General features: G+C 53.0%; 2 protein-coding genes across 3 annotated transcripts; both read left to right on the plus strand.

Moving 5' to 3' along the window:
• The first annotated feature begins 261 nt into the window (after positions 1-261).
• Positions 262-7772, plus strand: HFE (homeostatic iron regulator). 2 transcript variants are annotated; one of them, XM_047102043.1, is made up of 6 exons: positions 262-818; positions 3426-3689; positions 3862-4161; positions 5003-5236; positions 5354-5467; positions 6236-7772. In XM_047102043.1, the coding sequence occupies exons 1-6, from the start codon at positions 725-727 to the stop codon at positions 6274-6276; spliced, it is 1047 nt and encodes a 348-aa protein (XP_046957999.1). In that variant the 5' UTR covers positions 262-724; the 3' UTR covers positions 6277-7772. The 2 variants fall into 2 exon arrangements, with proteins under 2 accessions (XP_046957999.1, XP_046957998.1); XM_047102042.1 differs by having other exon boundaries at positions 263-818; positions 4961-5236.
• Positions 7773-12869: 5097 nt separating this feature from the next.
• On the plus strand, positions 12870-14455 carry LOC124528512 (histone H4). Its single transcript, XM_047102150.1, has one exon. The coding sequence runs from the start codon at positions 12876-12878 to the stop codon at positions 13185-13187; it is 312 nt and encodes a 103-aa protein (XP_046958106.1). The 5' UTR covers positions 12870-12875; the 3' UTR covers positions 13188-14455.
• The last annotated feature ends 448 nt before the right edge of the window (positions 14456-14903 follow it).

Consider the following 14903-nt stretch of genomic DNA (forward strand, 5'->3'; position numbering starts at 1 on the left):
AAGTGTGTTAGTGTGTTTTGAAATATCTAAAGCAGTAGTTCCCAAACTTTGGGGGGGTTGGGTGTTGGGGGGGGGCGGGTGGCCGCTTTTAAAATCCTGACGCCCACCAATTAAATCGGTTCCTGAGGGTAAAAACGGCATCCATAGTTTTAATGATTTTCCAGGTGATTCCAACGTGCCACCAAGTTTGTGAAATTTAGCTTAACTATGGAAATTGTGAAAGACGTTTCAGTGGAGTCTCATCTACCAACCTCATGAGGTCATTAATTCTAATGTAGGAACGAAATGGAAGGTTTACACGACAGTCGTTTTGCTAAGTCGAATAACGAGATGCGCCCAAGTTGAGCTGACGATAAAAGTTTTGAAACTGTATCACCGAATTCTTAAATCACTGGCTATTTAAATAGTGCAGATGAGAAGTGGAACTGCTTAGACCCGAAACCTGTCAAAGTTTCCCGCATCTGCAACATCCCCAGAGGACGGAAAACCGGAGGGACAGCGGGGTCACCGAGACCTTCACGTGGTCCGGGCCGCAAGGGAGTTCAAGTGCCGGAGGCCCGGAAAAGGATCGCGCTGGCCAGGAAGTTTTGCCCGGTGTCCCCGCAGCCTCGGCAGCGGCCCCACGGGGACTCGCCGCCCATGGCCGCGTGGCCGCCGCACGGAGGCGGGTGAGGCGCGGGGACGCGCGCTCCGAGCCCGGGGGACGCGCGGGCGCGGCGCGGAGATGGGCCCGCGAGCGCGGCGCGCGCTGCTCCCGCTGTTCCTGCCGTTCCTGCTGTTCCTGCTGCGGACCGGGGCTGCGCACCGGCGGCCGCCGCGTGAGTCCGGGCGGAGGGGGCGCCAGATCCAAACCCGCTTTGCAGCGCCGCTGGGGTCGCTAAGTGCGGAGGGACGGCTGGGCCGCGAGCGCCGCCTCTCCCGGGAGGGGGCGCCGCCGCCGGGCGCGGGCGGGGTGGTGAGACCCCCTCGTCGGGGACCTGTGACCCCCCCTCCCCCGTCCCAGCTCCCCAGGGTGGCGCCCGGAGCCACCCGCTCCCCCCCGCCGACCGTGACGACAAATCTGTGCGTTTCTCACTGAGGCCGAGCTAGGATCCTGGGACTCGGGTCTGGGTGCTCCTGCTCCGCTTTTGGCCGTGTCTTGTCCCCCGGCCGTCCCCAAACAGGAAGTCCTTCTCCCGAGAGACGCCCAGGACCGGGCCGCTGTTTCCGCGCGGGGCTCCGCGGAGGGCTGGAGGCCGCGGCCCGGCGGGGTCCCCACCGCACCCCACCTGGCGAGCCGGGGGCTGGGCTGGCCGCGCCCCCCACCCGCACCCCCCTGCGGCCTCGGGTCGGGGGAGGCCCCGAGCCAGATCCGGCCGGGCCTTAGTGACTCTCGGCGCTTGTGCTTTTCCCTGGAAGAAGAGCCTATCTGTGATTTCCGGGCTTTTTTGGACTGAACCGCACGGTTCTCATTTCCAGCCGCTGGAGGTTGGTGATCTGCGGTGTTAACCGTACGGTGTAATTAACTGGCCTTTACTAAAGGACGCCAGCGTGATGTCACCTAACGTTTAAGTAATGAACTCGCTGTCCTGTGGTCTAGGTTGGACTCTACGGTGCATTGGGGAGGTCGGAGCTATTCTTAGGGTGACTTTAGGGGCGGTTAAACCGGCCCTGGGGTTAAATACCCACCCACCTCCCCCCTCCAGGTTACAAAGAATTGAGGCAGCGCCTCTCTGGTGGGAAAAGAAGTACCAGCACGGTTTCTAATCTCAGTCGACCGCGACGCTTTACGTGCCTTTGCACACAGCCTGGGACCAACACGGACGGTTCGTCGTCCGTGTATCCACGGTTTATCCATGAGGAGGATGAGGCAGGACCCGCTCCTGGGTGATTTTGTTCCATGTTACCCTGGGCTTTTGAGGCAGAACCCGGGTCTCTGTGGCTCTGACTGTTCAAGGTCACGCCCCATCAGAGGCTGAATCATGAATTGGATGTCGAACAGAAATATTCGTCGCTCACAAGTCTAAAGAGGGTACCAAGCGAGTGTTGCCCTGTTCTAGGCCCGCGGGGAGGGCGGGAGCCATCCTTGCCCCCCCCCCGGATATTTTGCGTTCTAGTGGGGGGATGGTCATGAACAAAAGGACACAGAGCACCAGGGAGTGCTAGGAGCTGTGAAGACACCCAGGGCAGGCCCTCTGGGGCCAGGGGACAGCGGGGACCCGAAGGAAATGAAGGTCATGGCCACTCAGAGCTCTGAGTGGGCCCTGAAAGTTGAATTGGAGCAGGCGTCGGGGCCCCGGTGCTACTGACACTTTTCTGTCATGGGGACCCTTGCGGGCTTTGTGGGAGGGCTTACAGCATGCCTGTCCTTAACCCACTGGATGTCAGTGGCACTCCCCCCAGTTACGGAGGCCAAACACATCTCCAGACACTGCAACCTGTCTGCTGAGAGACCATTCCCGGGCTGGGAACCCCTGGGCTGCAGGAGGGGCAGGGACATCGGTGTAGCAGGCACGCAGGGGCCACAGGCCACATGTAGTCTGGAGGCAGGTGCTGAGGGAGGTCTGGGTGTTGGGTGAGAGAAAGAGAACCGTCAACGGCGACTCTGTTATGCAATTATTTTAAAACGTTTATGGGCTCGAGGAGTAAGGCGACAGGTGATGCCATGGCCGCGACGGTGAAGGCAGAAGAAATCCGGAGCCTGGTTTTGGACTTGAGATTCCAGTTGGTCATCCCCTCGGGTGGTGTCCCGTGGGCAGCTGGGCGTAGGAATAAAAATAGGGCACATCTCACCCATTCATCCAGCAAGTCTGTGCTGAGCACCTCTCATGCTGGGCAGGCAGGGGCCCCCAGCGCCGAACCCCTCGTTCCAGGACTGAGGACGCTGTCGGGGAAACTCACCTGCTGGATACAGGGCTTGTGCTTACTGGGGCTTCCTCCCTATTTGCTTTGCAAGTGTCTTAGTGCTGAAAAGGTGCCCTGGGTGGTTCAGCAGCAGACCTCCCAGCATCTGGTAGCAAACGTTTGCTGGTTTCAGTAACAGGGAAGGGTTTCGAGCTGGGAGTAGTGTGGAAAAAACCCACCAGCAAAGTCCTCTGGACTTGGGTCTGATTCAGTCCGAGCATCAACTCCTGGGCTCAGCTGCCCCGGCTAGAGACACTTCGGGATCTTACGGAGTCTGTAGGCTGCAGGGGCGATTGCCTGAATTGTGAGAAGCGGGGCAGAGGCTGGGGGCCGGAAGGAGTGGCAGTCTGCCGGGGAGCGGGGACGGGGGGGCGGGACAGGGAGAGCAGACAGGCCTGTCGCGGAGGGAGGGGAGGCATCACACTCCACATCTCATGGGGTGGGCCGTGACACAGCAGGGGCTGGGCGTTGATTCAGAGGGGCTACGGCACCTCCCAGTCCCCCTGGGGGCCCACGGGGCTGTCCTGTCACCTTTTCTCCAGGGTCCCACTCCCTGAGCTACCTCTTCATGGGCGCCTCAGTGCCAGACCTTGGGCTGCCCCTGTTCGAGGCCTTGGGCTACGTGGACGACCAGCTGTTCGTGTCCTACAATCACGAGAGTCGCCGGGCAGAGCCCCGCGCCCAGTGGCTCGAGGATGGGGCCCCCAGCCAGCTGTGGCTGCAGCTGAGTCAGAGCCTGAAAGGGTGGGATCACATGTTCATCGTGGACTTCTGGACCATCATGGATAACCACAACCACAGCAAGGGTACGCGGACGGGGCCCTCACTTTCCGGGGGTGGGCGGAGCGTTCCTCTCCCTCCGAGATGCATCTGGGGGCCAGAGCAGGGAGTGTGGGGTCCTGGGGGGAGGAGGGGGCGTGTGTGAGGTCGTTCGGTCCCTGGGGACGGTGAGAGAGGGGCTTACTCCTGTGGTTTCAGTAACAAAGCTCGGGGTGTCGTCAGAGTCCCACACGCTGCAAGTGATCCTGGGCTGTGAGGTGCGAGAGGACAACAGCACCAGGGGCTTCTGGAAGTACGGCTACGACGGGCAGAACTACCTTGAATTCCGCCCTGAGACGCTGGACTGGAGGGCAGCAGAGCCCAGGGCCTGGGCCACCAAGCTGGAGTGGGAAGTGAGCGCGATTCGGGCCAAACAGAACAGGGCCTACCTGGAGAGGGACTGTCCCACGCAGCTGCAGAGTTTGCTGGCGCTGGGGACAGGGGTTCTGGACCGGCAAGGTATGGCGGGAGCACCCCCCCCCCACTCATGCCCGAGGGGAACGCGGGGCGAGGTCCGGGGCTCGGGCCTCAGAGGTGGCCAGGGTCCTGTGACTCTCCGGGAAGGACCCGAGGTCCGAGGTCTCCACCTTAGAACCAAGGTGTCTGACGGCCAAGGGTCACGGCTTGCGTTTTTCCCTCCGTGCACGCGGCCGGAGAGGCAGTATCTGTGACCCTGTGATGTAACCAAGAACCCTGTGTATATTTACACCTTTTAGGAACTCAGCGATGTCAATTGTCACATGAATGCCAGGTCATGAGAGTACCCACCGGTGGTGGGGGGCACCAATCAGAGAAACGGGATCCTTTGGAGGTTAAAGGTTACCGTCACAGATCTGGTCACAGAACCCCAGAACCTAGAGATAGTCCCTGAAGCCTGGCTATCTTCCAGGCCCTTCTTACAAGATTTCTTGTTGGGTTGGGCGAGGTGAATTGCCAGGAGTGGTGGTTCAACCCTGTCTGAGCCACATCCAGGGTAATTTTACCTGGTTCCGTGTAACACGCAGAAGATCCGAGCTGCAGGCGTGCACGCTCGTGTGCGGGCCAGGCGGACAGACTCGGCTGCCGTCCCCGTAGCGCCACGTCAGGGCCGAGCCCCGCAGCGAGCTCTAGGACACAGAATGGCGTCTCTCCGGCAGCCCGCCCCGTCTGAATAGGGCGTCTTGTCCCTCTAACCCGTAGAGGAGGGAAGTGAAAGCTCCAGTCTTCCTGGCAAGGGTGGAAAGATCCCCTCTCCAGATCCTTCCTCCTTCCTGTCCAGTGCCTCCCTTGCTGAAGGTGACTCATCATGTGGCCTCTGCAGTGACCACTCTACGGTGTCAGGCTCTGAACTTCTACCCCCAGAACATCACCATGAGGTGGCTGAAGGACAGGCGGCCACTGGAGGCCAAGGACGTTGAGCCTCAGGACGTGCTGCCCAACGGGGACGGGACCTACCAGGGCTGGTTGGCCGTGGCCGTGCCTCCCGGGGAAGAGCACAGATACACCTGCCTGGTGGGGCATCCGGGGCTAAACCAGCCCCTCGCTGCCGCGTGGGGTACGGACGAGAGGGGCGGGCCGAGGGGCTCTGTCGTGGGTGGAACCCGAGCGCTAGCCCGCGGGGAGAGGGGTCTGCGGCGACCCTCACAGCTCCCTCTCGCCTTTGCTGTTTCAGAGCCGTCGGTGCCCAGCACCCTGGTCGTTGGAGCCATCAGTGGGATCGCTGTTTGCGTCATCCTCTTTGTTATTGGAGTTCTGTTCCGAATCTTCAGGAAAAGGCAGGCTTCGAGTGAGTAGGAAGAAGGAGGACGTCTCTTAGCACCTCGGACCCCAGGACACACGAATTCTGTAGGAAGCGGGGCTTTGGGAGGGCCGAGCGGATCTGGCACCCACGAGAAGCCTGTTCCTTTTTTCCTTTGGGAGCACTGGTGCCTCCTTGGGAGCGGGAATGCGTGGTTTTCCTCAGAGTGGAAGGTGCAAGTTCCACAAACTTCTTTTGAGCACTGGCTGCTTTGCAAGGTGCTGTTTAAGGTAGCGCAGGGGCTCTGGAGCTGAGGTCGTCACCGTGGTCATTCGGAGAACGAGGAAGGTGGGGGGGGTTGCACAGGGGGAGCAGCCACGCAGCCCCCCCCCACCCCGAGCAGGAGGCCTCGTGGGAGGTGAGGAATCATCGCCTCATCCCGGCCATCACCACATGTGCCTTCCTAGCTCCTGAGGGAGCATCTGCAGCGTGGGGGGGGAAGAGGGGCAGACAGACGGCAGCCGCAGAGCCCTGGGGGCCTTGAGAATGTTCTACAAGGAGACCCCCGGGGAAGTCAGTGCAGGGACGGTAGGGGGTCCGCAGTCTCACAGTTGGAGGAGTGTCAGGAGGTGAGAGGGAAGGCAAAGGAGGACACGGGCTAGAAAGCTGGTGAGCAACTCCCGGTGAGAGCTGATGGTGTGTGAACCCCCGGGGGGCTCTCCCGGCAGGGAGTGGTCCCCGTTGAGGTGACTGGATGAGGGAGGTGAGGGCCAGGGAGGTGACAGCACGCCCCTCTCCTGTCTCTCCTCTCTACAGGAGGAGCCATGGGGGACTACGTGTTGGCCGAATGTGAGTGACAGGCAGCCCGGGACCTCTCGTGGGAGGAGACGCGGAGACTGAAAGAGAGGGCGCCCTGGGGCCTTCTTTGCTTCCAGGACTGAGTCGGACCTAACAAGTAGGAAGCCACCGAGGAACTTTCTGCTTGCGGCCTTCCCCGTTCATTCTCGAAAAGTTTCTCTCATTTAGGTGTTTGAGTTCCTGCGCCTCTCCGGAACCGGCTCTCAGGAATCTCCGGCCGCCTCTAGGGTCTGCCTTATTTTCTGCACCACTTCGGACTCCGTATACCTATGGCCTCTCCTCTCCCACCTCTGGAATAGGGCTCCTAAAATTTTGGGGGGCTCACAGTTCCTTTCAGCATCTGAGAAAAACCGTGAACTTTCCCCTCGGGACGTGGGAGTCTCATACCCTTACCAGAATTTTGCGCACACATCCCGGCATTTTCTAGACCCATCCAAGTTTCCTTTTGACCCCCCGCCCTCTCTGTCATCCAGCAATTCACCTGTCACCAAGCCCTGTGGTCTTTTCCGCCAGAGGTTGAAGTGGGTCGTTGTACAGCCGTGAAGGCCGTGCACTGCACGACCCAAGAAGGCCCATTTCCAAGAAGGGCTCTCAGGCGTGGATGTTTGTGTCCTGTGATAGTTTTCCGGAAAGTGGGTGGGAAGTGTCTTGACGAGGGGCATCTTTTTTCTAATTGGCAAAAAAGTGTCATATAGGTTTCTGTATAGGAATGATTTACGTGAAGGCGTCTACGATGCCTCTGGGATATGCCGGAGTTGAAGGAACAGGGCAATTTCCCACTTGGTCTCAGATGCTATGAAGTGATAATGAAAATGAAAATAAGGAGGAGGAGGAGGAGGAGGATAACGTGGGGGATTTACTTGCTGCCAGACTGAGTTCTGAGACCTACTGACGCGCGTTATCTCATACAATTCTTACAATAATTGTTTCATGTTAGTACTATTATCCTCATATTTTTTTAGATGAAGTAAATGTATCCCCAGGCTGCCAGGGAGAGAGGCAGGTTTCAGCCTCTGTCGGATTCTGATCCCTGTCCCGCACCAGTGCATTCAGGCGGTTTAGACGGCGCCCAGGAAATGGAGAAGGGGGGGGGGGGGACGGCTCTTCCTGTCTGTCTCGGTGTCTTTACTCTCAGTGAGCTGGATGGAAATGAAGGGGAAACAGCAGAAAATCATCTCAACCACGTTTCCTTTCAAAGTCTCTGGGGAAAGCACTCCAACCCCCTAACTGCTCTGTCTGGCATCGCTCCCGGCCCCTAGGTCAGGGCTGTCATTGCTGGTGTCAGCCTGTCGCCGTGTTGGACCTAACGGTGTTTGCCCTCTGCCGGGGCCACCAGAGTCACAACGCCGGTGGCATTTCCCCTCCAAGAACCGGAGCAACCCTTGTCATATGAAGGATGGCAAAAATGGGGGGCCCGGTGGATTAAGTGTCTGACTCTTGGTTTCGGCTCAGGTCATGATCTTGTGGTTTGGGAGTTCAAGCCCCATGTCGGACCCGGGGCTGACAGCACGGAGCCTGCTTGGGATTCTCTCTCTTCCCCTCTCCCTGCCCCCCACCCTTGCACGCTGTCTTTCTCAAAATACATAAACATTAAAAAAAAATTTGTTTTGAAGATGTTAAAACGGAAACCACCAAGCAACCTGGAGGTACCCTGGCATCTTCCTCCTCCCCAACTGTGCACGTTAAAAAAGAAACTGACCTGGGGCGCCCGGGGGGGCTCAGTCGGTTAAGCGGCCGACTTGGGCTCAGGTCATGATCTCCCGGTCCGTGAGTTTGAGCCCCGCAGCGGGCTCTGTGCTGACAGCTCAGAGCCTGGAGCCTGTTTCGGATTCTGTGTCTCTCTCTCTCTCTGACCCTCCGCCATTCATGCTCTGTCTCTCTCTGTCTCAAAAATAAATAAACGTCAAAAAAAAAATTTAAAGACCAGATAAAGCTCGACAGTTTGTTTGGTAGGTATTGAATTTGGGCAAAGAGATCTCGATTTTTTTTTTAACTTTTCTTTTTTTCTGGTTACGAAAATGAAGTAGATGAAAAGCACGCATAATTTGTGCTCACTGTAGAAAAGGTTAAACTGTCATTCCATTGGCGAGTGGTAAACCCAATTAACGACCTGTGTACTTCCTCTCAGTGTTGCTATATTAAAACATATAAAAGTAACAACTGCATTTTAATAAACATACGTGAATTGCATGGTGTGCTGCCTGATTTTTCTGACGTGCTTATCCATCTTATGGATTCATCAGCTTAATCATTTGTGGGGCATTGATGCTGCTTTCAATGCTTTTGCATTTTTTAATGCAAAATTCTCTCTCTGACAAATTCTTTCTCTGTGGGTATCATTCTGTACTCAGAACAGACCGCCCAAAAGCTTCCCGTGCTTTTCTAGCCCACGAAGGATATGTTACAATTAATGAGGCAATGGCTTGTTTTAGACTGGTTTTATTTCACACAGGCTGGGATTACCAGGAACACCCTAGCCTTCGCAGTGGCCCGTGTTGCGGACCGTTGGCGACTGGTCTGTTACTTTTCTTGTTATAATGGAAGTTATAAACCTCCGATTCCTCTCCGTGTGTCTTGGCTTAATTTTTCTGCCCTTGTTCATCAAGTCTTACATTCTGAATCTCGTATCACCTCTTGTATCGCCTCCAAAACCGCCTCCAAAGCGCGGTAGTGTGGACAAGGGTGCCACCTGGTGGCTGTGATCAAAAGTGTCACGGTGGTCATGTGACCGTTGAGCGCTGGGGCCGGGATTTGGGCGCAGGGCCCAGGATCCAAGGAGAAGAGGTGGGCGCTTGACCCCGTTTGTGGAGAAGAGCCCCTGAAATTTTGAGGAAATAAACTAGTCACCAGGTGTTTGCCCACAGGGCACCGTTGAGCTACCTGAACTGGGAACAGAACAGAAAAGGATCTTTGGTAATCTCTCAAGGCAACAGCTGGTTAAGACCTGCTGGGAGGTCAAGGGCAAAAACTCTCGCTGTGTTTTAATAACATAGTCTTAGGGTGCTGGGAATACTTGATGCACTACAGAGCATTCTTCATGTACACACGGATACACGTTTAAAACATAACAGCATTCTTTTGATCCAAAGATTCTACATAACAAAATTCTACAAAAGAATTTTGGAGCCTTCTGTGTACTCCTGGTGGGGCGAGGTGGGGTGAGGTGGGGGTGGGTTGGGTAAGTACCAATATTTGTATAAACCCCAGTCTCATCAGTTAACCTTACTCCATGGGGTTGATTAAATGTCCTGAATTTACAATGTCATTTTCATAAAACAGTCAATAACCAACCAACTTTGATATTGCCAAAGGAGCTTGACAATGTGTGCAGGAGAAAGCATCTGTTTTTTTTTTTTTTTTTTAATGTTTATTTATTTTTGAGACAGAGAGAGACAGAGCATGAACGGGGGAGGGGCAGAGAGAGAGGGAGACACAGAATCCGAAGCAGGTTCCAGGCTCCGAGCTGTCAACACAGAGCCTGACGCGGGGCTTGAGATCAGGACCTGAGAAGTCAGAAGCTTAACCGACTGAGCCCCCCAGGCGCCCCTAAAGTGTCTGTTTTAAATACGAATGTAACAGCTAATGGTCTTTCCTTTGTGGATGTTTGGAATCGCAGTTTCACCATTAAAACAAATGCAAAATACTTTCTTGGTGCTTTGCGTGTGTGTGTGTGTGTGTGTGTGTGTGTGTGTGTGTGTGTGATTAAGAGAGTATTCAAGGGAATTTGGAAAATCAAATTCAATTACAGACATTTATAAAAACTTCGAAACAAATAAATGTATCGGAAAGGATAACGTTAGAAATTCTCTGTCCAAAGAACTTTTTTTCTTAGTAGGTCAAAATAAATTAAGAACGTTTATAGGAGCAAGCCCACCCAAGGACAGCAGGCCAAGGAAGTGCAAGGGACAAAAACTTTCAGTAAAATGTTTGGACTGAAAGGAGAAAGAAAGAACACTTTTCTAGAAGAGGAAGGAGAGAGATACAGTGCAAGTTACGGGCGTGAATAAGACCGTGGATATTCATACCAGAGAAAAGGTTAGGTGGCTAGAAAAGAAATTCATTGACGCTTTAGAATGCAGTGAGATCCCTCAGCCAGTGGCGAGAACAGCTCTCTGCGCCAGACCAGGAGCGATGTCCCCAAATGCCTGGAGACAGCTAATGTTAGAAAGCGCGGGCAAACTAGGTTGGGCAGGGCTGCACTTACACATTTCCTCAACTGTAATATGGTGAAAAGTATTCCTACCCTAGGATTTCTTCTCCCTGAAGTACAACCATACAAAGTGATGGTAGTTCTGGTATTCTCAACCTTGGGTAAGTATCAGAATTGTTTGTTGACTGTAAAATATATCTTAATATATAGTATATATTATTACACCATTTCTCAACTCTGATACTCTGAGTCTGCTGCAGAGAGTGGTTGTGGGCATTTCATATTTTTTATAAGACCTTTGATGAACCTCATAGTTTTATTTGTTCAAATGTGTGATGAGACCTATTAGCCACAACTCGTTTGCAGGGTTTTTTACCTGAAGGGCTTAGCTCCCATGTTGAAGGAATGGGGTTCCATGAAATCAGGTTCTCTCTGCGGATGAGCGGGAGGTGAAAAGAAAGCCAGCCACACAGGTTCCAGAGCGAGCCACTCCCTCCCAGGCCACACGACCAAGACCTGTACTCTTCTGAGAGTGGAAGGATCCATGTTTAATATATATCTTTACGTGCATGTTTTAAATTTTTCTGTCCTAAGATTCATGACTTCTGAGTCAGTGTCAGTGAGAAAAATTTATAAAATGAAGAAATTAGGAGAAGGGAATAGAAAACAGGAAGAAGACGTCAAAATAAAAGTGACGTTTTATTAATGACAGAGTGGGCAAAATAAAATTGGGAGAAAGCTGACCTAGACTTCTGGTTTAAATCCGGGCCCTGTGGTGCCCGGGTGGCTCAATCAGTTGAGCAGCGCCTTGGCGATCTCAACTCAGGTCAAGATCTCAAGGTTGTGAGTTCAAGCCCTGCCTTGGGCTCCATGCTGGGTTTGTAGCCTACTTAAAACAAACAAACAAAAATATATAAATGCAGATGGAACCCGCTGGGCTGTGTAGCAAGGGTGGCTCACACCATGTATTTTTTCCATGAAATTACCATATTATATACACTATTTTTATTTATTTCCATGAATTAAAGAGCATATTGAGATTTCAGTTTTACTTATAATCTCAGACCTTGCACTTTTTCTCTATAGTGTTTGACATTCCTTCCTAGCTAAGTGACCCCATGTAAAGTATGTGTTCGAGGTGGGGAGGGGTTAGTAAAAGTCAGGAACCTCAAAACGCTCAATATGGGGGCAGAAGAATGTAATTCCTTAATTATTTCGCAAGTGTTACAAATCATATGCCATTCAGAGCTTTCCTACCCTCTGCTGGGTCTCTTTTCTTTGCTAAAACAAGTATGAGGTTCTAACAGGTGGTCTCTCTCAGGCCAGAGTCTCATTTTAAGTATCTGCAATAGGCACCTTTTTGTTAACCAGGATGGAGAGAGGGTGTGCCCTCCCCACCTTTTAACTGGAATAACTGATCTTGGACATTTTCAAAAGCGGCAGCAGGAGGCTAAGGGAAATTTTTGATTTGAAAGGCTCTCTCTTCCAACCACATTCAGATCCAATTCTGGTTTTGTTTTTTTTTTTCTTAATGGGATTAGCCTTGTTTAAAACACCAATAATCTCATCAAAGGCCCTCCAGGGGAGGGCCTTGTAGGCTTTGTAATGACCTTAATCGAGTATTAGCCCTGCCCTGCGATTAACCCCCAGCTACACCAAATGTTTGTTCTTGTCTCTAAACCTGGAGAAGGTTGAAAAGGGATCAGCTGAGGAGGAAAGGGGAGCTTGTCAGGAATTACAGGCAGAACCGAGAGGCCCAGCAGGGCCAGGAAGAAGGTCCAAGGGCAATGCGTTTTCCAAGCCTAGTCGTACATTCCCTGTCACAGACTTTTGTCGAAACAAGAGCCACCCGATAAATGTTTGAAAGAAAACAAGAAGTTTTAATTTGCAAAAATTTTTTTGTTTGTTTCCATAGGTCCAGGGCTTACACTGTCCAGCACAAAGAAGGTCATCTAAATACGTCAGTTTAATAGGAATATTAAAAGGAATGGAAGGGAAAGTCCTTTGACCTATAAACGCACCGTCCTTCACATACCACCTCTACATTCCCCGCAAAAAATCGTTCCATAATTTAGTAGTTATTAAGTGAAAATACAGACAAACGTGGAGGGGGCGGTCCCTCTAGTCAGCGGCTTTGACATAACACATTCCACTGGCAAACGCGCGCGGAAAAAAGAAACGCAGAACAAAAGAGAAACGGAAGCTTTTTGGTGGAAGGAGAGCTGACCCTACCCCCCCCCTCCCCCCCGCCCCGGGCCGCCCTACTGCCGACGAAGGGCGAGATTCACTAGCCAATCACAACGTTGGAATGTTAATGAGCTCTCTTTGCCCCACCCCCTTGCTGCCCTCATGGGGGGAACTCTTCAGTGCCTCTGGTTCTCAATCAGGTCCGCAGAAATGCTATTTAAAGAACTGCGTGAGGGCGCAACGCTCACTTTGGTTGCAGCCATGTCTGGTCGCGGCAAGGGCGGGAAGGGCCTGGGCAAGGGGGGCGCCAAGCGCCACCGCAAGGTGCTGCGCGACAACATCCAGGGCATCACCAAGCCCGCCATCCGGCGGCTGGCCCGGCGCGGCGGCGTCAAGCGCATCTCCGGTCTCATCTACGAGGAGACCCGCGGGGTGCTCAAGGTGTTCCTGGAGAACGTGATCCGGGACGCCGTCACCTACACGGAGCACGCCAAGCGCAAGACGGTCACGGCCATGGACGTGGTGTACGCGCTCAAACGCCAGGGCCGCACCCTCTACGGCTTCGGGGGCTGAGCGCCCGGGACCCGCCATATTTCCAAACACAAAGGCCCTTTTCAGGGCCGCCCACAAAGTCACTTAAAGGGCTGTCGTGCTTGCGGAAACGGGATCGGGGGCATGTAAGACTTCCGCAGGCGCAAAGCTGGTGAGCAGTAGGATATTTTTGTGCGGTACTGTAGCAAGTCTTGTGACGCTTGGGTACACTTTAAGATTTTCAAAGAAATACACATTGGAGTAAATAGGACAGTAAATGCTGCCAATGAGAGGGTTCCAGAAGGGAAATGAGCGTGCTGTTCTACACAAACGGAAACAAAAGATCTTGGCCAACGTCCTTCGGACTCCTCCGCATGACCGGAAGCGTCCCGGGCACAAAGCTCCGGTGACCGCAGCCGCGGCTATGTAAATGCAGGTCCTCTGAGGACAAGCTCTGATTGGGTGACATTCGGTGTGGCAGAAGCTGCGGAGGGTGAGATTCCGGGGCCATTTTCCTGTTGGCCACAAAGGGTTTCATAGCTGTCCCCGGAACCGGAGGAAAAACCTCGGTTGGTTAACTTTGCTTTTAATCCAGGCGCTACACCAGTACTAGGAGCAAAAAGCACAGAGGCTCCCGGGACCAGTTCTAGACGGATTCGCGCGGTGCCGGGGGCCTGCTGGCTGCCAGGCGCAGGCCGGGAGTCAGTCCACTGCGGGGCACGGCAGTCACACAAGGGACTCCCGGCCTTCCCCGGCAAGTGAAGCGTATTTCGGCGCTGCAGCTCCGACCTGGAAGGGAATCGCCGCCGTGTGCAAGCAAGACACGGGCTGTGCATGATTCTGTTCGACTTCAAACCATTGTTTATTCGTTCTAACAAAATTGTCAGAGGCCCAGTTATAGAAATGAATTTAGAAAGGCCAGGCTCTAGTGTTCTCTTCAATACATGGTTATATGCAAAAGAATGCGTTACGTAATTCTGCATTGGGCTTTGTGGGGTTGCCCCCAATACTACCAAGGCCCCAAATAAATCAGCAGTATGAATTTCGTACTTATAATCATCTTTAAATAAGAATGCCAGTTCCTAAATTGAGAGCTGGAATAAACGAACTTTTCTTAAAACGAAAAAAAATGCTTTGACTCAGACCCTGAGAATTTCCTAATAACAGTTTTTGTTAGGTCAGTTCGGACCCTAACAGTTGTAACCCCACCATTTCCATACAGGTTTTAGAGTTAATATTCTTCAGCCTGTGGAACACAATCTGGACAAGCCTGTACACTCTCTTTGTAAATAAAATACATAGAATTATAATTAGACTAATCCTAAAATGAAGCCATTTCTTAATGTGGCAACATAGTATTTGGAAATATTGAGGATAAGCGCTATTGCAATAGTCTCACAACTGTAAACTGAAAATACTTATTTCTGCTAATCAAGTGAAAAATCGCCCAGATTTAAAAACTTCCCCCTCATCCGGTTTGTTACAATTTTTTTTTTTAATTTTATATTTATTGTAGAGAGAGAGAGACAGACGTAAGAGAGGGGCAGAGAGAGGGAGACAGGATCGAAAGCAGGCCCCAGGCTCTGGGCTGTCAGCACAGAGCCCCACGGCGGGGGCTGGAACCCACAAACCGGGAGATCATGGCCTGTTCCGAAGACGCTTAACCAACTGAGCCACCCAGGCGCCCCAGAAGTTTGTTACAATTTGATTCCTGTGTATATTGACACGCCCCCCCCCAAAGTTGTGAGCAGTGAGTTA

This window comes from Lynx rufus, unplaced genomic scaffold (assembly GCF_022079265.1).
Source record: "Lynx rufus isolate CCGP_SWC_20201006 ecotype Redwood Valley unplaced genomic scaffold, mLynRuf1.p SCAF_6, whole genome shotgun sequence".
Taxonomy (NCBI): Eukaryota; Metazoa; Chordata; class Mammalia; order Carnivora; family Felidae; genus Lynx; species Lynx rufus.